The sequence below is a fragment of the Mus pahari genome, chromosome 1 (genome assembly GCF_900095145.1).
Source record: "Mus pahari chromosome 1, PAHARI_EIJ_v1.1, whole genome shotgun sequence".
Taxonomy (NCBI): domain Eukaryota; kingdom Metazoa; phylum Chordata; class Mammalia; order Rodentia; family Muridae; genus Mus; species Mus pahari.
In genome coordinates this window covers 18,178,843-18,204,641 of record NC_034590.1, presented here as the reverse complement: position 1 = coordinate 18,204,641, position 25,799 = coordinate 18,178,843, and the positions used below count along the sequence as shown (strand labels likewise).

At 51.4% G+C, this 25,799-nt stretch overlaps 2 protein-coding genes across 2 annotated transcripts in view; both read left to right on the top strand.

Moving 5' to 3' along the window:
- Positions 1–2,096: 2,096 nt before the first annotated feature.
- Positions 2,097–18,678, top strand: Nucb1 (nucleobindin 1). Its single transcript, XM_021194339.1, has 13 exons — positions 2,097–2,177; positions 2,641–2,782; positions 8,998–9,105; positions 9,975–10,107; positions 11,854–11,957; positions 12,824–13,009; positions 13,243–13,333; positions 16,011–16,069; positions 16,307–16,399; positions 16,476–16,568; positions 16,833–17,003; positions 17,358–17,454; positions 17,628–18,678. The coding sequence occupies exons 2-13, from the start codon at positions 2,651–2,653 to the stop codon at positions 17,738–17,740; spliced, it is 1,380 nt and encodes a 459-aa protein (XP_021049998.1). The 5' UTR covers positions 2,097–2,177; positions 2,641–2,650; the 3' UTR covers positions 17,741–18,678.
- Positions 18,679–22,580: 3,902 nt separating this feature from the next.
- Positions 22,581–25,799, top strand: part of Dhdh (dihydrodiol dehydrogenase) — a 12,856-nt gene continuing 9,637 nt past the window's right edge. Inside the window, exons 1-3 of the mRNA XM_021220772.2 lie at positions 22,581–22,749; positions 23,253–23,364; positions 24,570–24,733. Coding sequence (XP_021076431.1) covers positions 22,660–22,749; positions 23,253–23,364; positions 24,570–24,733 — 366 coding nt within the window. The 5' untranslated portion in view covers positions 22,581–22,659. The remainder of the gene's footprint in view (positions 22,750–23,252; positions 23,365–24,569; positions 24,734–25,799) is intronic.

Genomic DNA, 25,799 nt, shown 5'->3' with positions numbered 1-25,799 from the left:
TAAGTAAATAAATAAATATTAAAAAAAAAATCCAGGGTTGGTGAGATGGCTCAGTGGGTAAGAGCACCCAACTACTCTTCCGAAGGTCTAGAGTTCAAATCCCAGCAACCACATGGTGGCTCACAGCCATCCGTAACAAGATCTGACGCCCTCTTCTGGAGTGTCTGAAGACAGCTACAGTGTACTTACATATAATAAATAAATAAATAAAACTTAAAAAAAAAATCCAATGCTGGAATTGTCCAGAATTTTTTTCTTTTCTTTTCTTTTTTTTCTTTTTTTTTTTTTTTGGTTTTTCGAGACAGGGTTTCTCTGTATAGCCCTGACTGTCCTGGAACTCACTCTGTAGACCAGGCTGGTCTCGAATTCAGAAATCTGCCTGCCTCTGCCTCCCGAGTGCTGGGATTAAAGGCGTGCGCACCACGCCCGGCTATGTCCAGAAAATTTTAACAGATTTATTTATAATTGTGATAAAGTTGAAGTGTTGAAATGTATTCACTGAAATATTTTGCTTGCGTTAATGCTTTATATCTTGCATTTATTTTTAAAATTCATGTACACACACACACACACACACACACACACACACACGAAAGTGGAGAACTACCAATAGGCTCCTTCCAGCATCTGGGGTGAGAAACTGCTCAGGACTTCAAAACAGACCTGCGCTTCCAGACCTGTGCTTCCAGACCTGCGCTTCCAGAGTGCAGGTATTAGTGCTTTGCAGGAGGCTAGGGAGGCCTATCTGGTTGGCCTTTTTGAAAATGCCAATGTGTGTGCTCTCCATGCCAAGCATGTTACAATTATGCCAAAAGATATCCAGCTAGCACACCACATACTTGGAGAATATGCTTGAGTCCACTAAGTGGGGAAAACTTCATTTAAAAAAAGAAAAAAAAAGGTTGTTTTTCTTTTCCCTCTTTTTCCGGTTATCAGTAGTTTTGAATGTTAACTGTTGTACTGGCTAATTTTTTGTCAACTTGACACAGCTGGAGTTATCACAGAGAAAGGAGCTTCAGTTGGGGAAATGCCTCCACGAGATCCAGCTGTAAGGCATTTTCTCAATGAGTGGTCAAGGGGGGAGGTCCCCTTGTGGGTGGGACCATCTCTAGGCTGGAGGTCTTGGGTTCTATATTCAAGCAGGCTGAGCAAGCCAGGGGAGGCAAGCCAGTAAAGAACATCCCTCCATGGCCTCCGCATCAGCCCCTGCTTCCTGGTCCGCTGGAGTTCTAGTCCTGACATCCTTTGGTGATGATCAGCAATGTGGAAAGTGTAAGCTGAATAAACCCTTTCCTCCCCAACTTGCTTCTTGGTCATGATGTTTTGTCCAGGAATAGAAACCCTAAGACAGATATTTTTTTCCATGGAGTCAAAAGATAGCAAGTAGGTGCTGGAGAGATGGCTCAGTGGGTAAGAGCACCCAACTGCTCTTCCAAAGGTCCTGAGTTCAAATCCCAGCAACCACATGGTGGCTCATAACCATCTGTAACAAGATCTGACGCCCTCTTCTGGAGTGACTGAAGACAGCTACAGTGTACTTACACATAATAAATAAATAAATCTTTAAAAAAAAAAATAATGATCAAGCAGGGCGTGGTGGCGCACGCCTTTAATCCCAGCACCTGGGAGGCAGAGGCAGGCGGATTTCTGAGTTCGAGACCAGTCTGGTCTACAAAGTGAGTTCCAGGACAGCCAGGGCTACACAAGAAACCCTGTATCGAAAAGCCAAAATAATAATAATAATGATGATGATCATATGCTATGTAGTTTCCTAACACTTGCAGGAACTTGTGGAGCGAAATTATACGAGAAAACTACAACTCCCAAGAGACACCGCGGCAAGATGTCCGCAAAAGTTGCCCCGTCTCACCCCCACCCCCAATCCCTGGGCATGCAGGGTTTTGAGTTTTACTTGAAAACGAAGCAGGAAATGTTGCGTTGAAGAACGTGAGCTTCCAAGAAAGCAGGAAAGATTTTCAAAAATAAGGAAACCTCATCGGAAAGGGGCGCGGCCGCTAACGCGGGCGGAAGCTTAGAGCCAGCGTGGACCAATCAGTCTTCTGGGGGCGGGCTCTCTGCGGGGGNGGGGGGGTGGGAGTGGGCGTGACTTAGGAGGGAAATCACCAGAAACCTGGCGGAGGTCGCCGGCCGGGAAAACGCCTTCTGCGCTAGGAGAGGTGAGGGGGGTTCAGAAGCCGGGGGCAGAGGGGCTGGAGCGCGTGATACACTTGTCCAGTGTCAGGCCTCGGCGATCCCGGGAGAAGGGGAGGTTAGGGGCCTGGAATCACGGTTCGGGGGAGGATTCCCCTGCTCAGGGAGCCGGAATGAGGGTCTGCGGATCGCGCTCCAGGAAAGGGAGGCTGGAGGCCTGGCGTCCGGGGTTGTTGGAGGCCTGGCATCCTGGGTTCCAGGTAACTAAACGCTTGGAGTCTTCATTTTTGCAAATCGGGTGGCGTGCACACTCGTTTGCCCAACCGGATACGGGGTTGGGACATCCTTAGCCAGGGATCGTACTACACGCCTGTAATTCCAGCGCTTGCAAGGAGAGAGTCAGGAGGGTCAGGAATTCAAGGCCAACTTAGGCTACTCAGAAAACCGTAGCAAAACAAGAAAAACCTCATTCTCCATCTCTCCTCACAGACCAGCCACGATGCCTACCTCGGTGCCCCGCGGGGCCCCTTTCCTTCTCCTACCACCTCTACTGATGCTGTCTGCTGTGCTGGCAGTGCCCGTGGACCGCGCAGCACCTCCTCAGGAGGACAGCCAGGCCACTGAAACCCCGGTAAGTAGTTCTGCCCCGTGTGCTGGCGTCTTTGCTGTGGTGTTTGCCATCCCCAGGGCCCTGGAGAAAACTCCGGGGATCCCCTGTTTGATCCGCCAGCGAGCCTTGTCGTTTACCTGCCTGCCTTTGCAATTAGTGAGTGGGTGAGGCAAGCAAGCAGACCTGGGGGCACTGAGCTTTGAGATGTGGAAATCAAGATAGATCCCAAATGAAAACCTGTGTCACACCCTCATCTAAACTTTCCCCTCTGATCCTTAAGACCCTCTTTAGCAAGGAATGAAGAAAACCTGAAAACCACCTTTCCCAGGAGCACCGTTGGCAGCTGGGTGACTACCACCTAGCAGGGCATCCCTGCTTCGAGGAGCTCACCAGAGGTGTAGTTTAAATGGGAGAAGGACACCGGAACTGCTGGTTTACTCATTCCAGTATTATTGAACTCTGTGAAACCTTTGCTCTTAGAGAGGCCGAACTTTCAAACGCCAGGTACCTGGTTCATATGGCCTGGTTCTTCCCGTAGCTCTCCCTACCAATACAAGCTGTTGTTACCTCCTGAGACAGGTTGTTCCCCGCTCCTGTGTAGAGGGGGCCTCCTGCCAGGTATTAGTACTCTACTCTGTGAAATCTTGAAGCCTGAAAGCCATTGTGTCAGAGGAGAATTATAGAGCAGACAAGTTGTAAGTCTCTGCAGGTTCCAGGAGGGAGATGGAAGAGAAAGCCAGGCTGTTTGAGACATGGAAGGAGGAGAGAGGATTGAGCCCCGTGGGTCGTCGTTAAGCAGCAGCTATGTATCCCGGAGGGTTCTGCGGAATTGAGAGTGTCTTGAGGGTTGGGATAAGCATGTGTAGGATTTGGGCTGATACTCAAAAGAAGGGAGGGAAGGAAGCATTATGCTTTTGAAATGAGAACTCTGAAAAAGTGGCAGTTTAAGCAGTGAAGAGCGGCCATCAGCTACCCTAGGGAGGGGCTTCTGGCCTGGAAGAACCTTATCTCATCAAGAAGATGGCCACACACCCTATCCCTTAGCACATCTTGAGGTGAGTCAGCTTTCTTGGGCAGTGGATTCTTAGTCACATGACTGAAGAACTAGTCCAAAGGCTCTTAAGGGAGGGGACATTAATAGTATATAATGTTTGGGGCTGTTTAGAACAAATCCAGATTCTATTGGTTTGACCAGGCGGAGGTAGCTTCCCTTTAGTGGGCTTCAACACAGCTCTGATGTCTTCGATCTCCTCCCTTTCGTGGGACATTTTCAATTTTCAGGAGGTGCAAAGCTGACTATGAGGGAGGGGTTAATCCTCAGAGACCCTGAAGCCTGCCTGTGCTGTCTAACATTCCCCCAGGAGAGCTGAGACCCTAGAACTATGGAGGAGGTTGGTTATAGTGTTTACGTGTTGAGTTGATCTGATTAGTCACAGCTGAAGTGGGGGTTCCACTCACAGTTTCAGGCCTCGAAGTAAGATTAAAGGGGACAGTTAGATGGAATTAGACTGTCATCTGAAGGTGGCCTAACTGAAAAGGATGGAAGATAAAATTAAGGTAGCAACTTGGTATGAATAGCCCAAGGTTAATGGGACCACTCCTTAGGCTACAATAGACACAAACCATTTTTACTATGAAGATCCATAGATTGCATTCCAAAGCTCGTTGCCCAAAGAATGGAAGTGCCAATGAGATGGCTCAGTGGGTCAAAGCTACTGGCTTGCCAAGCCTGCCTGTGTTCAATCTCTGGGACCCACGTGGGGAAAGGAGACCACCACCACTGAGCGTTGCCTTGGTCGTGATGTCTGTTCACAGACATTAAACCCTAAGACAGCAGGCCTGCTTGCTATTCACACGGTGTTCCCTCCAACCAAGGAACTCACCTCACAGCCGAGAGGTGCAGCAGGAACAGTGAAGGGCACTGCCTGCTGGCTGGCAGCCCGTTTATGCTCAGCTAACTTCCTTATGCAGTCCAGGACACCTGCCCAGGAAATGGTGCATCCCATAATGGGCTGGGCCCTTCTACGTCAGTTAACAATCGAGACGGCCCCTCAGGTCAGCCTGCTCCACATGGCTCCTCTATTGAGGCTCCGCTGGCCTGTGTCAGTTTGACAGTTGAAGTTTACCAGGGTGTCCTTGGCTCTGCTTCCCAAGTTTGGTTATTAAACAACCAGAAAGTCAGTTACATCAGACAGGACACAGTGCACTTATGACTGGTTTTTTGCTTTTTACAAAACAGATTTAGTTGAGAGATGCTATTAAAATGCAGATTGGGAGCCAGGCACATCTTTAATCCCAGCACTTGGGAGGCAGAGGCAGGTGGATCTCTTAAGTTCAAGGCCAGCCTGGTCTACAGAGCTAGTTCCAGGACATCTAGGGCTACACAGAGAAATCTGTCTTGAAGAAAAACAAAACAAAATGAAACCAACCAAAACAAAACTTAAATTGGGCTAGAGAGATGGCTCTGCGCTTAAGAGCACCGACTGCTCTTCCAAAGGCCCTGAGTTTGATTACTAGCACTCACAAACTCCACATGGAGAAACCCTGCCTTAAGAAATTAAAAAAAAAAAAAAAGAAAGAAAGAAAGAAAGAATAAAAGGAGACCATCTGGTGAGGAGAGCGGTTAGAAAGAGAAGCCCTGTCTCGGAAAACAGAGTTCCATGTCTGTCTTCGTCAGGGTTTTCTGTGACAAAACACGAGGACCAAGAAGCAGGTTGGGGAGGAAAGGGTTTATTTGGCTTACACTTCCACATCACTGTTCATCACTGTGGGAAGCCAGGACAGGAACTCAAACAGGACAGGAACCTGGAGGCAGGAGCCGAGGTAGAGGCCATGGAGGGGTGCTGCTGACTTACAGCTGGATCTCACTGAGGCATCTCCTCAGCTGAGGCTCCTTCCTCTCTGAGGACTCTAGCGTGGGTCAAGTTGACGCACAAAACCAGCCGGTGCAGGGTTCTCAGCCCTCAGGGGGGCAGCCCAAGGCTTGCTAGAGAAAATAAACTCCATTTGTAACCAGGAATGCCAGAAGGTGCCACTTGGGTCTTTTGACCCTTCCTCTGCTCCTAGACCTTGGCTTTATATGGTGATGATGGGATAGGTTGAGGCAGTGGGCCCGGGCTGGAGGGGTATAGCTCAGTGGCAGGAGTGCTGCTGTTCTTCCAGAGGAAGCGTTTAGTTCCCGGCACCCTGACTGGACTGCTGACACCTGCCTGTAAGTTCAGCTCCAGGGCGTCTGACGGCCTCTTCTGGCCTCCATTGGCACCTTCACACTCACGACATACACCAGGCACACACACAAATAAAACACAAATAATTTTTTTTCTTTTTCTGTTTTTGGTTTTTTTTGTTTTTTTGTTTTTTTTTTTTGAGACGGGCTTTCTCTGTGTATCCCTGGCTGTCCTAGAACTTATTCTATAGGCGAGGCAGGCCTCAGACGCACACTCACAGAGATCTGCCTTGCCTCCTGAGTGCTGAGATCACGGGTGAGTGTGACGTCACCACCTGCGAGATAAATCTTTAAAAAAGACAAGAAAATGGGCCCACTATGTGTCAGTACTGCTGCTGTGGGACCACATGGAGGAGCTGGGAGGGGCATGTGTCCCCTGGTGTGTGCCCCCTGGGAGGGTAGCATGGGCTACAGAGGGTTAGTTAGTCAAGGCCCTCAGAATGTGAGTAACGAGTTAATCTTGATTTGACGCCTCAGCAGCCTCGAGTGGCATCTCCGCCACATTTGGAGTAAGGCATCTGCCTGGGGACGCTGGGGTCACGTACCAGGGCACACATGGTGCAAGGCAGGGCCAGTGTCTGCATTTTACATGCGTTTACATATCTTGTGTGCATATATGGAGGTACACCAGTATGTGTGGAGGTCAGAGGACAACGTGTAGGAATCATGTCTTCCTCTTTCTTCTTCCACGTCAGTGCCAAGAATCAATGTCAGGTCGTCAGAGTTGGCACAGTCACCCTTCCTTGCTGAGCCACCCTGCTGCCCCAAACACCTTGCATTCTGGTCAGAGACCTGGTTCCCCTCCCGTGGCCATGAGCCGTAATGACACACATAGTGACTGAATGTTAAAAAGCAAGCTCACGTCTGGTCCCATCACTGCCCCTCAGGCAGAGCGGCCAAGAGAGGCATGGGAGAGAGGCTTCTTTAGTCCAGCAAGGTGGGGACTAAAGGCGGGGGCTTATGGACCTGGGATGAAAGAGAAAGACAAAGCCTGGGAACTCTCCACTGGGAGCCTTAGCAGAGGCCAAAGGAGGTGGGGTGTGCCCTGTGAGCTGCGGGAAGGACCTCGCCTGAGTCGCAGAGCGTTGTCTCCTCAGACAAGCTCCTTAGTGAGCCCCTTCCATGCTGTCGGATGTGTTTCTGGGTAATCAGGGTTTTCTTTTAGTGTTTCTTAGTCTTGTTGATAAAAGTAACTTCTTTATCCTGGGGGTGCTGCAGAGACGATGGCTGCTTTTGGAAAGGACCAGGCTTGGTTCCCAGCACCTACACTGCAGCTCCCAACCACCTCTAACTCCAGTTCCAGGGGATCTGATGCCTTCTGACCTCTGTGGGTACCGGGTACTCACATACATGTGGGCACAACACTTCTACATGTAAAATAAATCTGAAAACAAAACAAAACAAAAACCCAGCAGCTGCTGGGAGAAGGGAGATGGAGAAAAGGAAGAGAATGCTAACACCATTACTATTATTTTAATTCCTGTCAGGTATCGTAGGAGGCCGGAGTGGGCATCAGGTCCCCTGGACTAGAGTTACAGGTGGTAGTAAGCCATCGGATAAGAGGGCTGGGGACTGAACTCAGGGCCTCTGGGACAGCAGTACATGCTCTGAGCCAGAGAGCCATCTCCAGCCCTATTTTATTTCTTCAAATAAAAAGTGTGTGTGTGAGAGAGATAGAGACAGAGACAGGGTTTCTCTGTGTCCTCCGGCTGTCCTGGAACTCACTTTGTGGACCAGCCTGATCTTTAGGTCACAGAGATCCTTCTGCCTCTGCCTCCTGAGTGCTGAGATTAAAGGTGTGTGTTATCACACCTGGCTGTGGTTTTTAATTGTGTGTGTGTGAATATGTGTATGTGAGTGCAGGCACTTGGGGAAGCCCAAAGAGGGCATCGAGTCTCCTGGATGGAGTTCAGGCAGTTGTGAGGGACCTCCTGTGGGTTCTTTGCCAGAGCAGTGTGTTTTCTTCATCATTGAGCTGTCTCTCCACCCCAACAGTGAGGGTCTGTCTGCACCTGATACTTTGCGGAGTCCCTGCAGCTGAGGCCCCTCTCCATTCATCTCCAGGCCTGAGGATCTCCACTGCTTTATTTTGGACTTTTTGTGATTGTTTTAAAGGCAAGATCTCACCCTGTAGACCAAAACTGGGCTTGAACTTGAGGCAGTCCTGCCTCAGCCTCCCAGTGCTAAGATCATAAGCATGTCCCACCAGATCTGGCTTCTCCTTAGAGTTTCCTTTTCATCTTTGAGAAGGCGTATATGTTCAGGTTTTTATGCATGTTCATGTGTGTACAGGTGCACGTGCATGTCGCATGCACGGAGAGGCCACAGGGGGACCTCTGGTGTCCTTCCTCTGGTGCTTTACTGGGACCTGGGATTCACACAGTAGGTCAGGCTGTGGCTCCAGCGAGCCCAATGAGACACACCTGTCCCTGCTCTGCAGCTGGCACGGCCAGCAGGCACTGGCACATTCGGCTTTCCTAACAAGATTTAGTTTTTACTTCTAAAACTTTTCTTTAAAAGTTATTTGTGTGTGTGTGTGTGTGTGTGTGTGTGTGTGTGTGTGTGTGTGTGTGATGTGTGTAGGTACAGAGGCCAGGAGAGGGCATCAGGTCCCCTGCAGCCAGTTTTGATGGTTGTGAGCCACAGGATTTGGGTGCCGGGCTCTTCGTCCTAAGCCATGTCTCCAGTTCATGCCTGACTCCAGCTGAGGCCCCCGTGCTTATGTGGAGAGCATTTTACCCCTCACCATCTCTTCAGCTACCCCCACCCCCTGCGATTTTTATTTCTTAAGTGCCATACAACCTTCCAGGAGGTGGACACAGCAGAAGGTCAGGTGTTGGAGCCTGGACTGGCTCTAGCTGGCTCTTGAGGACTCGGCCAGTAAGTGATGCAGGCCTCCTGTTGTGTGTGGAAGGTATATCCGCTGCAAGCTGGGAACTGAGCTGTGGTCCTGGCTGGGGGAAACTTAGAAGATGAGGCAGGTATTGCCATGTCCTTCCTTGCCCCTCAGGACACGGGCCTGTACTACCACCGGTACCTCCAGGAGGTCATCAACGTGCTAGAGACAGATGGGCACTTCCGGGAGAAGCTGCAGGCTGCCAACGCTGAGGACATTAAGGTGCGCTAGGGTTGGGCTATGAGGGGCTGTGCTCGAGGGAGCTGGGGGGCACAGCTGGGACGGAGTCTGGGAATTCTTGAAGATGTGTTTAAACATGGACATGAGCTCTCCTCTCTACCATCTATCAGCTATGGGACCTCCATTTACTGTGCCTCAGTTTCCCACCTGTTAAGATGTAGCCATGTTCCCTCCTTGAGTTCTTCTCTGACTCATCTGATTGGCTTCTATTTATTTTTTGCTGTGACAAGACAGTCAACAGAAGCAGCTTAAGGGAGGATTTATCCTTGTTCACAGTTCAAGGGCATCATAGACAGAGCTTGAAGTGGGCGGGCGGGCGGGCCAGGTTGCAGGCTGTGTCGTATCCACGGTTAGAGATGGATGCATGCTGATGATCATCTACCCTTCTCCTTTTCATTCAGTTCTGGAGCCCAGCTTATGGGATAGTGCCGCCAGCATGGAGGGAGGGGCGCCACACCTTAATTAACCCTGCTAGAAACTCCCTCTTAGATATGCTCACACGTTTGTCCTCTAGAGAATTCTAGGCCTTGTCAAGCTTACAGCTTACATCCCAGGGGTGTGCATGATGGGAGCATGATGACAGATCTGGGTTACAAAAGAAGCTCTTGCTGCCTTCAGCTGTTTGCTGGCAGCCCCTTGGAGCTGATGCGCAGACGGTGTTGCAGGGGCTTGTACCCAGCAGAGACGCTGGTGAGCCCTGGAGTGCTGTGAGCAGCGGAGGCCAGGGTCAGCTCAGATGGCCAGGGTCAGCTCAGATGAGACTGGGCATGGCCCGAGAAAGCATCAAGCTTAGCACTCCATCCCCCGCGGCGTCTGCCTGACTGGGGTCCCCTCCTCCTCTGTCGTTGAAGAGTGGGAAGCTGAGTCAGGAGCTGGACTTCGTCAGCCACAATGTCCGAACCAAGCTGGACGAGCTCAAGCGACAGGAGGTGTCGAGGCTGCGGATGCTGCTCAAGGCCAAGATGGATGCAAAGCAGGAGCCCAGTGAGTGTGGGTGGATGGAGGGGCCTGGGCGGCTGCACACTGGGTGGCTGGTGCTGTGGGCTCTTGGGAAAGCAGGTGCAAGTTACTCAGAATGTTTTTCTTTTCTTTCTGGCACACTTTCACATTGACATTATTCTCTCTGCTTCTCCCGCCTTTTTGTTTACGGTGGGAGGGGTGGTGGAGAGTTTGCCTTTCTGCAGCAGGGTCTCATAGAGCCAGGCCAGCCTCAGTCCTACTGTGTCCCAAAGATGACTTTAGATGCCTGGTCCTTCTGCATCTACCTCTGAGTGCTAGCGTTCCTGCTTCTACCTTTACATATCTTTATTACACTATAGTAAGGGCCTGTGAGATGGCCCCAAGCCTGGTGACCAGAGTTTGTATCCACATATGCTGGGGAGGAGACAACCCACTCCACAGAGTTAACCTCTGACCTTCACATAAACTCTGTGTACCTGTACACCTGTGTGTGTACATGCATGCACACACACATAGACCCCGAGTAACAACAGTGCGCTGCCAAATCACACCACCAGCCTCTCACGAGTGGACTCTAGGCAGGCGTTCCACCGCAGTCTCCCCCCCTTTTTTTTAAATTAAGATATTTTCTTTTTTTTTTTTTTTTGGTTTTTCGAGACAGGGTTTCTCTGTTTAGCCCTGGCTGTCCTGGAACTCACTTTGTAGACCAGGCTGGCCTCGAACTCAGAAATCCGCCTGCCTCTGCCTCCCGAGTGCTGGGATTAAAGGCGTGCGCCACCACGCCCGGCTCAAGATATTTTCTTTATTTACATTTCAAATATTATCCCCTTTCCTGATTTCCCCCCCAAACACCCTATCCCTTCCCCTCTCCCCCTGCTCACCAACCCACCCACTCCCCTCAGCCCCCTTTTAAAACTTACTCTGTACCCAGACAAGCCCAGGACATACAATCTGTCTCAGCCTCCCAAGTAGCTGGATGACAAGCCTGTACCATGCCACCTACACGGGGCACGTCCTCTGCCTGGTACTGGTGAAGACGTGTCTCAGCAGATACCATAGTATAACACAGAGCTAGTGAAAACTGCACAATGGCTACAGGTACCAGAAGCTTAAACATCTGCCAGCTGTGGCGTGGATAAATGAAATGTGCTCTATCTGCACCATGGAACGTTAGTCAGCCCTAAAAACGGTCTGAGAAACTGGCATGCAGAACAGTGGAAATAAACTTGGGAAATGGGATGCTGTCCGAAGCTGGGCATCAGGCTGTAAAGCACATGGAATGTCCCCAGTGTGCTGGGGAGAGAAAGGGGGCATGGTTCTTAGGGATGACAACAGTACCCTAAAAGTCACATGGTGTTTGTGTGTAACTGTGAACATTCTAAAACGCCATCAAATTGCGTGCTGTAAATGAGTGGTTTAGCACTTGGCAAGATGGCTCAGCCAGTCAGGCACTTGCTACCAAGGCTTGGTAGCGGCCTGATGAGCGACATAAACACACTCACCTCCATTGCTACACAAACCAATCGGAGCTAATCATGGAGCCCGTGCTATTAGGCTGTAGTGGCGAGGCATCGCTGTCATTGTGGTTACTGTTATTTTTAGCACCAGAGTCAGTGGAGGGCTCAGGTCCTCAGACGTCCTCCGGGCTCATGTGCCATCCTCTCTGCCTGCGTGGCCTCTGGCTCTCCTCTCTGCACTCCTGCTCTCAGGGGCGCTGACAGAAAGGCCGGGCCGTGATGGCTGGTGTTGGTTTGCCTTTCCCTTACCCAGACTTGCAGGTGGACCACATGAACCTCCTGAAGCAGTTTGAACACCTGGACCCTCAGAACCAGCACACGTTTGAGGCTCGGGACCTAGAGCTGCTGATCCAGACGGTGGGTGAGGGTGAGCCAGGGTGAGCCGGCTGAGATGCTCAGCAAGGGAGGATGAGGGAACCTGGTCCTGCCTCCTGGTGGAGGGCAGTGGTGCTGGGCTGGGCTAGCTCAGCACCCCCTGCTTTTCTACAGAGCAGTCCTGGGCTTTAACCACTAATGCCTAAGACTTCCACCTGATGTAACAAGAAAACACTAGTCTGGGGTTGACAACTGGCCCTTGGTGCACAGCCACCTAGGGAGTGCTGCTGTCCCCATAGCAACTGTGTTAGTCCCTTGTTGCTGCAATTATCATTACAAACTAAGTAGTTGAGAAAGTATGAATTCAGTGTCTTGTAAGAGTTGCTCTGAGCCAGTGTCTTGATATGTAGCCCAGGCTGGCTTGGAATTTGACATACTCGGGGCCTGAGAGATGGCTCAGTGGTTAAGAGCACCCACTGCTCTTCCAGAGGACCCAGGTTCAATTCCCAGCAACCACATGACAGTTCACATTTGCCTATAACTGTAGTTCCAGGGGATCTGACACCTTCACACAAGCTTACATGCAGGCAAAACACAGATGCACAGGAATTACAAATTTCAAAAAAAATGCTTTTGCCATTCTCCTGCCTTAGCCTCCTGAGTGCTGGGATTGTTCTTGGCTGCCCAAGCCATGGTGCTTTCTGTATTAAGCCTACTTCTCATACCATCCCTGCTCATTCCTGAAATGCTGAGCTCTCAGGGAATGAGAGAGTCACATTGAAGCTGCTGTAGCTTTGCGAAGGCCCCCCAGGGTCTGCTGTGGACAGACCCAACCACGGAGACCAAGGAAGTAAGGTCATGCAGGTGTCTAAGGACAGGAGGAGTGTGACCCTCTTGCCTCTCCACAGGCCACCCGAGATCTTGCCCAGTATGACGCTGCGCATCACGAAGAGTTCAAACGCTACGAGATGCTCAAGGAACATGAGAGGAGACGCTACCTGGAGTCTCTGGGAGAGGAGCAGCGGAAGGAGGCCGAGAGGAAGCTCCAAGAGCAACAGCGCAGACACCGGGAACACCCCAAAGTCAATGTTCCTGTAAGGACCTCCATGTATGTTTTACCATGTCCAACTCCTAAGCAGAAAATGAGTGCAGATGCAGAACTACAACTCCCAAGAGTCCTTGCTGCAAAAAGTCCACCTACCTGTGTGCTGGGAATTGTAGTTCTGGCTTGAGGGGGCTAAAGTTTATTGGATGGGCACCTAGGGCTATCCTGATACAGTGGCTCTCAGACTCACTGTTCACAAGCTCCTGCTGTTCTTCTCCACAGGGCAGCCAAGCCCAATTGAAGGAGGTATGGGAGGAGCTGGATGGATTGGACCCCAACAGGTTCAACCCCAAGACCTTCTTCATACTGCATGGTAAGTTGGGGAGGGCTGATGTGACGGGTTCTGATGGTTCATATCCTGACTAGCCAAGTATCCTGCCCCTCCGTGTTCGTAGGCCTGGGATCTTCCATGGCCAAATATTTTCTTCAATGTCTTTCCTCTGTATTCTAAGGAATGGCCATGTGCTCTCAGCAGACCAGGCTTGAGTACATAAAGAACTACAACTCCCAAGAGCCATGGAGCCAAAACTCTTGGTGCCTATGGGAAACTGCCGTGGGAAGTAGGGGGAAACTGCCTGGAAAGATGGCTGCTCTTCCAGAGGACCCCTGCACTCAGGTGGCCCTCACAACTATCTAATTCAGTTCAGGGGAGCCGATGCCCTCTTGACCTCTGAGGGCACTAAACACACATATACACATGATACAAGTAGGCAAAACACCCATACACAGTATATACATGTGGGTGTACACACACACAATTTTAAATAACCCTGCCACCGGGCTGTTGGGATCGAAGTTTTAGGCTTGAGAGAATGAAGTCTGTTGCCAGAAGCCTGGGGCCCCGAGAGCCCTGCCTGGCTACCTGAGTTTTATGTGTGGAACATACATGACAGAAGAAGAGAACCAAGTCCCATGTTGACCTGTGACCTCTGTGCTTGAGTTGTGTGTGTCCCAGGTGCACCCACACCTAGGCTCACATATGCACTCAAGTTAAACGAAATATAACGTTTTGGTTTTGTTTGGCTTTGATTTTTCGAGACAGGGTTTCTCTGTGTAGCCCTGGCTGTCCTAGAACTCACTCTGTAGACCAGGCTGGCCTTGAACTCACAGAGATCTGTCTGTCTCTGCCTCCCGGGTACTGGAATTAAATAAAGGTGTGTGCCACTATACCCAGGTTGTAAGTTTTTTTTCAAATTTAGGGAATAAGGAAATGGTTCAGTTGGCTAAGCACTTGCCTTACACGTTCAAAGAACTGGGTTTAGATCCTCGGAACCCACATGAACCAGATAATGTAGTGACTCCTTATACTCCCAGTGAAGCCAAGGGCAGAAACAGGCAGAGCCCTCGAAGCTCATAGGCCAGCTAGCTGGCCCCACTTCCTGCAGTTCCAGAGAGACCCTCTCTGGAAGAAAACAAGGACACGGACGTGTGAGGTCTTCTGACCACCGATCTGTGCTGCGCATGCTTGCATCCACACCCACACAAGTGCACACGCAGCACACACACCCAGCAGCTCACAAGCACCTGTAACACACCACGGGTGTGCAAGGGATCCCATGCCTCTGGCCCCGAAGGCACCGCATCTCTATCCACATACCTGTGTGCAGACGCATGCACATAATCTAATTTTTTTATTTAAATGACTATTATTGTAAACTGGGACTTTGAGCCATGTACAGTGAAGCCCATGGAGCACCAGAGCAACCCAGGTCCCAGCACGAGGCTTAGGAGTTCACCCTCACCCACATGGAGGCTACCCTGAGCTGTGTGAGACCCAGCCTCAAAAGCATCGTAGTGCACACCCTTAATCCCAGCACTCGGGAGGCAGAAGCAGGCAGATCTCTGAGTTCCAGGCCAGTCTGGTCTACAGGACAAGTTCTAAGACAACCGGGGCTACCCAGAGAAACCCTGTCTGAAAAAGTTAAATAATAATAATAATAATAATACAACTAGACCCTGTACTCCCAGACAGCTCCTCGTTCAGCCCCCCTCTCAACCCCTCCATTCCATATTGACACCTGCCATTGTGTTTCCTGTCTGTGATTTTGGCTCCAGGTCCCCTGAGTAAACACAGTCTATGCCACTGAAGTTAATGCCATTGCAACTTTAGACCCCCCATGTGACCAGTGGCCGCTCAGTTGGAAGGTGTAGTCCCAGAGGGGACACACATGGGAAAAGGGAGGGTAGAGGGAGGTGACACAGCTGTGTGGCGCAGTCTTCAGTGCCATGGAGAAGACAGGCAGGGAGTTCCAGACTGATAGGCAGAGCCTGCTGCCACACGGGCAATAGAAGCAGGCACACGGAGCGTGCTCCCCAGGCTTCCAGGGCTGAGGTGCACAGAGAGGATTAGGTCAGACGGTCACCTTGAAGGGTTGACAGAATCTCTGGACTGTTCCGGACAGTCAGGCAAAGGCCAGACCTGAGAGCCTTGCGAGCGGACAGAAGTGCTGGTGGCTGGTTTGTAGGGAGACTGAAGTGGGTCTAAGGCTGACATCACCTTGAGGGTCAAGCAGGTGGGCAAGGACTATGTATCCCATGATGCTCGGACCTCCCTAGTCACTGGAATTGATTTGGACCTGGTTCTCAGAGAGGCAGAGGTCACAAGGCCTTGGATTCCATTCTTGGGTCCCTGTTTGCTAAAGAATGGTTTTGGGTTGTTGGTTGTTGGTTGTTTGTGGTTTTGGTTTTGTGTTTGAGACAGGGACTCTACGTAGCCCTGGCTGTCCTGAAACGCACTCTGTAGACCAGGCTAGCCTCAAACTCAAGATCTCTGCCAGGCTGTAACTCAGGGAGGCTGGGATTAAAGGGGTGCACCACCACACCCAGCCAGAATGAGTGCTGATAAGAACAGGTCCTGCTGGCCCACAGGCCATGGCCACCATTGTCCTCTGCTGAGAGACCTCACACCCACCCACGATCTCTTCTCTAGCTTCTCCCTTGGGGACCAGACTCAGTGCAGCCCTGTCGCTAACATCTCTTCTCATCCCTAGATATCAACAGCGATGGTGTCCTAGATGAGCAAGAACTGGAAGCTCTCTTTACCAAGGAGGTGAGTGTAATGGAAGCTTTGTGAGCAAGACATACTTTAGCCTCTTACGCCCTAACCTATCCTCCGCTTTCCTGTCAGTGAGAGTGCGGGGAACACTGTAACTCCCAGCAGCCCCTAGAGACAAAGAAGCTACGACTAGTGAAGCAAGCGCCACTGGTCCTCTGAGGGGGGTGTGTCCACCAAGAGTGGTGGTGTCTGAGCCTCTCAGCGTGTCACGCTTCTCCCTTCACCCTGCAGCTGGAGAAGGTGTATGACCCGAAGAATGAGGAGGATGACATGAGAGAGATGGAGGAAGAGCGGCTTCGCATGCGGGAACATGTGATGAAGAATGTGAGAGACGTCAGGCGGAGGGTGGGCAGTGGACAGCAGTCTCAGCTTGGTCCCTAACCTTGGTCTGGCTCCCCAGGTGGACACAAACCAGGACCGGCTTGTAACCCTAGAGGAGTTCCTGGCATCCACCCAGAGGAAGGAGTTTGGGGACACTGGAGACGGGTGGAAGGTGAGGACACGGGAAACCCTCGGACCTTAGTGTCACCCGGGTCCAGCCTTTCCTTCAGCACCTCTGGCTGTCTCCTGCCCCTTCTTCTGGTTCCAAAATTCACCATTCCCTATCTAGACCCCCATTCTTCCTTCTGTAGTCTTTAGCAAACACTCTATTTCCAGTTAGGTAGCACACACATGCACCCCAGCCTCTGCCCCTCTCCCCCTCAGTGAGGCTGGGCTTGCCCTAACAGATCGCCTGACCCTGTCCTGTGCCCTGCAGACAGTGGAAATGTCCCCAGCCTACACAGAGGAAGAGCTGAAGCGTTTTGAAGAGGAGCTTGCTGCCCGGGAAGCTGAGCTCAATGCTAGGGCCCAGCGCCTCAGCCAGGAGACAGAGGCCCTGGGGCGCTCCCAGGACCGCCTGGAGGCACAGAAGAGAGAGCTACAGCAGGTGACCCGTGGGGGAATTCGGGCCCATTCTCTGGCTCTCTTAGGACCCTTTTCTTTATCCAGATGGGTGGGATGGCCTGTAGCTGCCATATTAAGAATCCTAGATACATACATGCAGGTGATAGCTGCCGTCATTCCTGTTAGTAATTATAGATACATACATGCAGGTGATAACTGTTGTCATTAAAGGGGCAGAGGATTGTCTATGCCTGCCTGTGCTATAGCAGCCATTTCACATGAGGGCAGTGAGGGGAGCCTAGGATTCAGTGACAGGAGCCAAGGCCATGGGGAAGAGAAGGGACTGGCCGCTTAGCAGTTGGCCGTAACCTCCTGTGTGTGCATCTGCCTCCTGCAGGCTGTTCTGCAGATGGAGCAAAGGAAGCAGCAACAGCAAGAACAGAGTGCTCCGCCTTCCAAACCCGATGGGCAGCTGCAGTTCCGTGCAGACACAGGTACGGTTCTGTACCCTGTACACTGGGTCTGAAGGAAGACGACCGGGCCCAGGTCCCTAAGACAGAAGCAGAGGGATTCGTGACTGACTCTGAGCCTGAGGGAGGAGGCCTGAGAATCCTGTTTCCCATGTTGAGGAAATTTATCTAACATCATTCTCCTGTTTCCTCTGTAGATGATGCTCCTGTCCCAGCTCCAGCAGGTGACCAGAAAGATGTGCCTGCTTCTGAGAAGAAGGTCCCAGAGCAGCCCCCTGAGCTGCCACAGCTGGATTCCCAGCATTTATAACCCCTCAGAGACCCCAGCCCTCAAGTTTCCACAGACAGTGCTGGAAGCTGGATGATGTGTCCTTGCAGCCTCTCTGGAGACCAAAGCCCTCATGGCCTCCTGGGGAGCAGAACAGGGTTTACCCTGTTCCTCAGATGTGCTTCTGCCCGTCTCTGCTCTCAGCCTCTGGGTCCCAGTCCCTCCCTCCCTCCCTCCCCTGTCAGGGATTAACTGCAGGAGCTGAACTTGCTGGAGAGCTGCTCACCCCACCTGAGTGCACGCTCCAGGCCTGCCCACCTGCCCGCCCGCTCTTCTCTGTTCCAGGCTCAGCCTCTCTGCTTCCTGTACCTAGAGTCACTGGGTCACAGGACCTTGGCTTAGTCTCTCTGGCTCTTTGCCTTTTGTGGAGCCAATGATCTCAATTCCTTTTGGTGGCTAGAGGCCACCAGGATGTGGGGTGTCCTTCAAGTAGCTTATCAGCTCTGCCTGGGACTCCTGGCCTCCACCACCACCCTACCAGCCTTACCCTAACTCCAGGGCTCAATACCTACCCCACGGCCCCAGAAGGTACCCAGATGTGGCTGCACCCCTAGCTGAGGTCCAGCCCTGTTCAGGGCTCCTGAAAATTAGTTCACCAACTTCCCTGGCTTCAGGCCACACAGCTGTGTCCTGCTCTGTGCCCCAGTCCCATCCAAATGTAGCCCGGCACAAATAAAACATTAGTATCTGTGTGAGTGTCCTGCCCTCCTGCAAGGCCTGCCTACACGCATGCCACCTGCTCGCCTCCCTGGTATCCTAGGGCACGTGACTTCTCTGCCAGGAGGCTTGCCAGGCGGCTTGCTGTGTGCTCGTCACAAGGGCCTCGTGGCTTCATTTTTGCCATGGGAAGAGAAAACTTAAACCTGAGCTTCAAAAAAAAAAGTTTAATATCTTAAATAATTAAAAATATATATTATTAAGGATCTGTGGCTCAGTTGGCATGTGTGCCTAGCATGACTGAGGCCCTGTATCCCACAGGCCTGTAACTGGGGTACAGGGATAAATGTCGGTAATCCTAGTACTTGGGAAGTAGGGGCAGGAAGATCAGGAGTTCATTGTCATCCCCAACCTAGACTATATGAAGCCCTGTGCCCAAAGACAAAAAAACGACCAAAAGCCAGGCAGGGAGGCAGAGAGGTGGGTGGGTCCCTGAGTGCAAGCCAGGGAGGCAGAGAGGGGTGGGTGGGTCCCTGAGTGCAAGCCAGCCAAGACTACAAAGTGAGATCCTGTGTTAAAACACGGGGCTATGAAAATGGCTTGGTTGGAAAAGTGCTTCTGCAAGCACACGGAGCTCAGTTTGGATTCACCCTTGTATAAAACACCTAGGACCCCAGCAATGGGGAGGCCGAAGCAGGCAATACCCTAGGCAATTCAGCAAGCCTCAACCACAGAGAGCTGTTTGATCAACATGTGCTCTGTCCTGCACATATGTGCAGCACAACAGCGCCAGGATTATAGGAAATGTCCCAGTCTCCTGTGTCAGTTACTGGGACATAACTCCATGATCCCACATAGCTATGACAACTCTAAATGTTACATCTGCACCAACATCTAGACTTCGTTAGTGGGAGACTGTTCCCCAAGCACAAGCCCTCGTAGCTTCCCGCTCGTGTCCCATTGGTCTTGAGGCCTTCAGTGGCCATGAGGACACCAGGATGGTGGCTGTGGTGCTTGTCCTCATCTTGGATGGGGACAATCTCTGAAGAAATTAGGAGGCCTTCATTTACATAAAGGCACAAACAGGTGCACCCAGACCAAGTCCCACCACATCACAGTGATGTCTCAGGAGCTGTACATCTGTTAGCTTCCACTCTCCATAGTATCTCGAATCTCTCAAGATCACCTGAAGCTGTGGTTTCGCAGAAAGGAGTACTGGCTGGAGTCTTAGGGACCGGTCTTGTGGCTCTTCCCTCTACCTAAAAGTGCTGTAGTCTTGTTACTGTAGACCTGGCTTTCCCTGCTTAGCAGCCATGGCTTCTGGGTAAATGTAGTCTATTACCCAAGATGGCACCACACACATCACTCAGAGATAAAAGCAAAACAACAAAACCCACCATACAACACAGTAGCTACACAGCTGAGAAGAAAGATAAAACATACTACCCTCCTTCACTAACAACTGCTTAGAGAACCTCGGGAGGGGTGGGGCTTTGTGGGCCCCTCCCACACCAAAGCCCTCAGAGAGGGTTGGGGCTTTGTGGGTCCCTCCTACACCAAGGTCCATTCTGTTTGTTCTGTTTTTGAAGGCAGGGTGTCACTATGTAGCTCCAGCTACCTTTGAACTCTGTGGACCAGGTTGGCCTTCAACTCACTGAAATCTACCTGCCAATTGCATCCTATGATTAAAAGTGTGTGCCGCCATGTCCTGCCTGCATAAAGCCCTTTTAAAAAGGTTTATTTTTAGTTCTGAGTATGTGTGTGTCTTTGTGTGTATGCCATAAGAATGCAGGAGTCCACAGAATTCAGAGAGGGCATCAGATCCCCAGGAGCCGGGGTTACAGTTGATTGTGAACAATGTGGATGCATGCTGGGAACTAAATGCGGGGTCTCTGTAAGAGCAGCACATGTTCTTAACCACTGAGCCATCCCGCCAGCTGAAAAGAAACCTGCACATCAAATCCTACACCCTCCTGACCCTGTGAGGAGTCAGAGCAGTTAGCACGCCCTCCCCTTGACAACCCCCCACCCCTCCCCCGGAAATGCCAGCCTTGGGAACAGGCAGCATACCCTAGCCTCCAGGTTACTGAAACTCACACCTATTTGATTAACAACCAACATTTCTCCAGTGCAGATGGCTCCTGCCCTTGAAAAAAAAAAACAAGCCAATACCCTTGAAACAATAATAGCCCACTCTTGGACTATGGGAAAGAGACAGCTAAGTGTTCCCAGACAGCTGTGGCCAGTTGTAGCACTACACCAGCTTCTGATAACCCAAGTCACTCTCCCAGGTCAGAAAGGTCCCCTTCCAGCTGCACGGCTCTGCCCGCCGTCTGAACAAACGTTACAGGTTTGAGGGCGGCATTCCTTTACCCCCTCATGGAATGCCACGGCTCGAAAACCCTGCTTGCGGGGTTTTTCCTTTATAACCCCCCTTCACTTAGACCTGGGGGTTCACTTTCTTTCCTGTTCCATCAGGAAGGTTGGGGGCCCGAGCTCAAGCTTGAATAAAGACCCTCCTGCGATTACAGCGGGTTGTGATTCCTGGTGGTCTCTTTGGGGTTTTTACAATCTGGGCACCGCCTCCAGCTACCAAGGTCTTACAGGCAAGGGAAACTAGATATCGTCTTGGTGAAGGTAGACTTTGCCAACCAGTTGAGTATATTTACCTAATAGGCCACAGAACTCAGTTAATCCTCTTAAGACTTTCCTGTAAATTGAAACTGTGGGGACTTCAGTTTCCAGAACAGAAAAGTGACCCCCAGAGAGGTCCAGCCCTAAGCCAGGAAGAAACAGAAGGACACAGAAGACAACCCTGTCCCTAACTCCAGGGGTCATAGGAAGCAGGGCCAGCTGTGAGGCCTGTGGTCCAGGCCTGTCGTCCGAGCTGCTTGGGAAACTGAGGCAGGAGGATTGTTATCTTAAGCACGTGTACCTGTGGCGCCTGTGTCAGGGAACGCTCTTTCCTGTCAAAGGCTTACCTGGAAATGGGAAGGGAAAGTGACCTCAGCCCTGGCCTCCCTCACTCTAGTGCTGAAAATCCCTGTTACCTAGCCGGTTAGTTCAATGGTTAGTTAAGCGGGTGAGTTTAAATACGAGGCTTGTGAACACCCGGGCACAGTCAGTGTTCAGCGGATCTGAAGACGAGAGAATGAGCCCGGGTTGTAAGTGAAGAGGGACTACTGTCAATGAGGTGCACGCTCTTTCCTCTCTTGACGTTGAGTGAGATAAATCAAGTTCCATCATTAAAAAGACTTGTAAAGACATAATCTGGGGGTGAGAGAGGGCTCAGCTTAAGAGCATCCACTGTTCTTCCCAGCATCTATATAATGAACTACTCACAGTCATCTGCAACTCTGGTTCCAAGGAATCCTCCTCCTCCACCTTTTCTTTTCCTTCCTCCCTCCCTCCNTCCCTCCCTCCCTCCCTCCCTCCCTCCCTTTTCCTTCCTAATTTATTTTATGTGTTGAAGAGTTTTGTCTGTATGCATGCACGCCCACCATGAGCATTCCTGGTGCCCACAGAGGACAGAAGGCAGCACTGAATCTCCTGGAAGATGGTTTCGAGCTGCCAAGTGGGACGAAACTTGGGTCCTCTGCAGAAGTAAAAAACGTCTGCTTTGTCAGAAATACTTTGGATCCTGTGGTCATTTTCTCGAGATCACAGACTATTTTATTTTATTTTTTTGTTCTTTTCGAGACAGGGTTTCTCTGTGTAGCCCTGGCTGTCCTGGAACTCACTCTGGAGACCAGGCTGGCCTCAAACTCAGAAATCCGCCTGCCTCTGCCTCCCGAGTGCTGGAATTAAAGGCGTGTGCCACCACGCCCAGCCCCACAGACTGATTTATAACAATAGCAAAACCCGGTCTCAAAATAAAAAGTAAAAAGACACCTGAAAGACAGGCACGGTGATGTATGCCTGTATTGCTGCACTCAAGGAGCTGAGGCAGGAGGATTGCCTTGAGTTTATGGTCAGCAAGCAGCCTTGGCTATATATTGTGAATTGCAGCCAGCTTGGGCAAGGGTTAGGCACTGAGAAGCAGAAGGAGGGAGGGAGAGGGAGGGACGCAGGGAGGAGGGGAAGGAGGAGAGAGGCGAGAGAGGGCGTGAGAGAGCGTAAAGCACCGCAGAGATTGCGGCTTCTCACACTCGAGTCGCGCGCGTCCCCAAGGGTCCAAGCCCGGCGGTGGCGCGCGGGGGTGGCGTCGGCTCCGCCTCCCGCCCCGCAGGCAGAAGACCTGCAAGATGGCGCTGCGCTGGGGCGTCGTGTCGGCCGGCTTAATTGCCAGCGACTTTACCACCGTGCTGAGCTCACTGCCTCCCTCGGAGCACCAGGTGCACGTCCCTTGGAAGACACTGGGTCCGAGGGAGGAGCGGAGCCGTGGGTCTAAGGAAGAGTCCCTAGTCGGAGGAACGAGGGAGTCCCGAGTGTGAGGGAGGAGGGCCCCCAGGTCTAAGGCAGAGTGACTCTGAGAAGAGAAGGGGACCCTTCTCTCCTGGTCCCCAAGGCCACAAGAGACTTGTTTTCAGTTCACACCTCCTCTTCGTCTGAGGTGCTCGAGCTTTGCAAGGGGTGGTGCTGGGAGGCGAAGCCATCGTGCGGTCGGAGAGGATCCTGGGCTCACCTACAGGCTCCCCTTTCCTCTCTATTCAGTCTTGCCATGTACCAAGCACAGCCTAAGTCTGGCTCCCCCCCGCCCCCGTCCATCTGCTTCCCCTCCCCACCAGTAATACCTTCGCTAGCCATCTTGGAGGTGGCCAGCCGCTCCCCACCGCAGCCTCCACCATGGCTCCTCCACTTTGTCTTCCACATCTCAACCCTTTGAACCCCACACTAGGTGGTAGCCGTAGCTGCGAGGGACCTGAGCCGGGCGGAGAAGTTCGCACAGAAATACAACATCCCCAAGGCCTATGGCTCCTATGAGGAGCTGGCCAAGGACCCAAACGTGGGTGAGTGGCCTGGATGAGAGAGGTGGGGGCAGAGCTAGGACGGCTTCTTGCCTACAGATGCACCGGACTCCAGGGGTGGTCTTTGGAAAGGCTTGGGTTCGGCCTGGGTAGGAGACAGAGTTAATAGGCACACACGTGACCCGAGACTGGCTGAACAATATTAATCTGTGCTTAGAGGCCAGGCCTCTGTAGCCAAGGCTAAGTTTTAAGTTTCTCCCAAGGCTAGAAAAACTGGTAAGGATTTATTTACTCGTTTATTCTGCGGTACTGGCAGTGGAACCCAGGACCTCTCACACATTAGGCAAAAGCTCCACCCAGCTGTATCCCAACACTTTTATTTTGAGAGAGGGCCTCACTGTGTAGCCCTGGCCGGCCTGAAACTTTATTATGTAGACCAGGCTGGCCTCGGATGCTCAGAGATCCGCCTGCCTGGTTTCCAGTTTGTAAGTGCTGGGATTAAAGGTGTAGGCAAGCATGCTTGGCCACTTGGGCTTTTGAGCTAGCCCTCACTATGTAGCCCAGGCTAGCCTCCTATTGGCTGTCCTCCTGCCTCGGCCTCCCAAAAGAGTAACTGTCATTTGCTACTTTGTGGGTTCTTCTTTCTTCCACCCTTTCAACCCCCTAACACTAGATAAGAGGAAAAGAGAGGGAAGAAAAACAGATCCCTGAGTAAAGTCAGGGGCCGGAAGGGGGCTTGGGGGGATCTTATCGGTAGAGCACTTCCTGCTGATTACGGGCAAGTTTGATCCTCCCTGTCAGAACATTCAAATTCTTCTTATTGTCCCTTCTTTGTGCATAACTCCTTAACCAACCCTGACCACCAACCCGCCTCTGGGACTCTAGCAGTTATAGACCCTCTGAAAAGTCGCCAGAATTCCAAAAGTCACACAGTCACAGAAACTCTCTTCAGCTGGCCAAACCACACCCCTGCCAGAGCATGAGGCAAATCATAGTCAGCTGCTGGGGACAGTCCGAAGCCGCCCCGTATCCCACACCTGGGATTAAAACGAAAACATTCTTATAGTTCTATGTTTTGTAAAGAAACCCAAATTTCCAAATTTGTCACTACACAAAAGCTCGGTAGTCTCCCCTCAATGAGAACACTAGGACTGTATTCACAGCCTTGCCCCCTGAACGTTGGCGGCCAGGCTCTCTTGCTGGCCATGCTGCTGACCACCTTCCCTCTCCCCTCCCTCCTACCCTAGAGGTGGCCTACATTGCCACCCAGCACCCCCAGCACAAGCCAGCCGTACTCCTCTGCCTGGCAGCAGGCAAGGCTGTCCTTTGCGAGAAACCCATGGGCGTGAATGCAGCAGAAGTTCGGGAGATGGTTGCCAAAGCCCGTTCTCAAGGCGTCTTCCTTATGGAGGTAAGCCTGGAGAGGCCCCTCTCACATCCATACAGCACCATCCGCCAGTGCTAAACATGGTTGCCCAGGTTTGCCCACAGTCAAAATAACCCCTACCCCTCCGCTCACACAGAAGGCTCAGAATCTCTGTGTTGGCCAGGGTGTAACCGAATCCAGCATCTAATCACAAACTCAAGTTCATTTCTCCCCAGCGTGAAGGAAAAGTATTTAGAAAGCAAGAAAACCGAAGACAGAGGCCATTTTGCTTAGGGATTGCTAGTGCAAGACTTGCTTACCTGGGGAGGCGTGTGAGGCCAAGCAGCAGCTCAGGAGAGTCCCGTGGCGTCCAGGAGCCCAGCTTTCCAGATGCACTCGTAGTTACTGCAGGGTAGTGCTTGCTCCGTGGACCTAAAGAAGCCACAGATAAAGAACAGAGGCTCAGCCTCTGCAGCCTCTACTCCCAGGAAGAGTTAGACACTGGCACACAAAAATCTTCCTTCTCCCGGAGAACAGGAGATATCAGGAGATAATGAAGGGCTACTTTCTCAGTACTCCACCCCCCCAATACAGGGAGGTAACATCCGAGGAAGGGAGTCTTTAACTCATTACAGGGCTCCAGTCATCTACTGCAAAGCTAACGAGAGACTCAAATTTTACCATCAAATTGTACCACTATAAAAATAGTGATTAAAAGGGCTGGAGAGATGGCTCAGAGGTTAAGAGCACTGACTGCTCTTCCAGAGGTCCTGAGTTCAATTCCTAGCAACCACATGGTGGCTCAGAACCATCTGTAAGGGATGCCCTCTTCTGGTGTGCATGAATACAGGTTCAGTGTATTCATATACATAAAATAAATATATAAAAAATAGTGATTAAGCGCCCCTTTCTATTAGAGTTATTCATTTGATTTAATTTTCCATGTGTCTATTTGGTGCCCACAGAGGCTAGAACTGGAGAGTGGCTCCAGCGTTAAGAACACTGGCTGCGAGCCGGGTGTGGTGGCGCACGCCTTTAATCCCAGCACTGGGGAGGCAGAGGCAGGTGGATTTCTGAGTTCGAGGCCAGCCTGGTCTACAGAGTGAGTTCC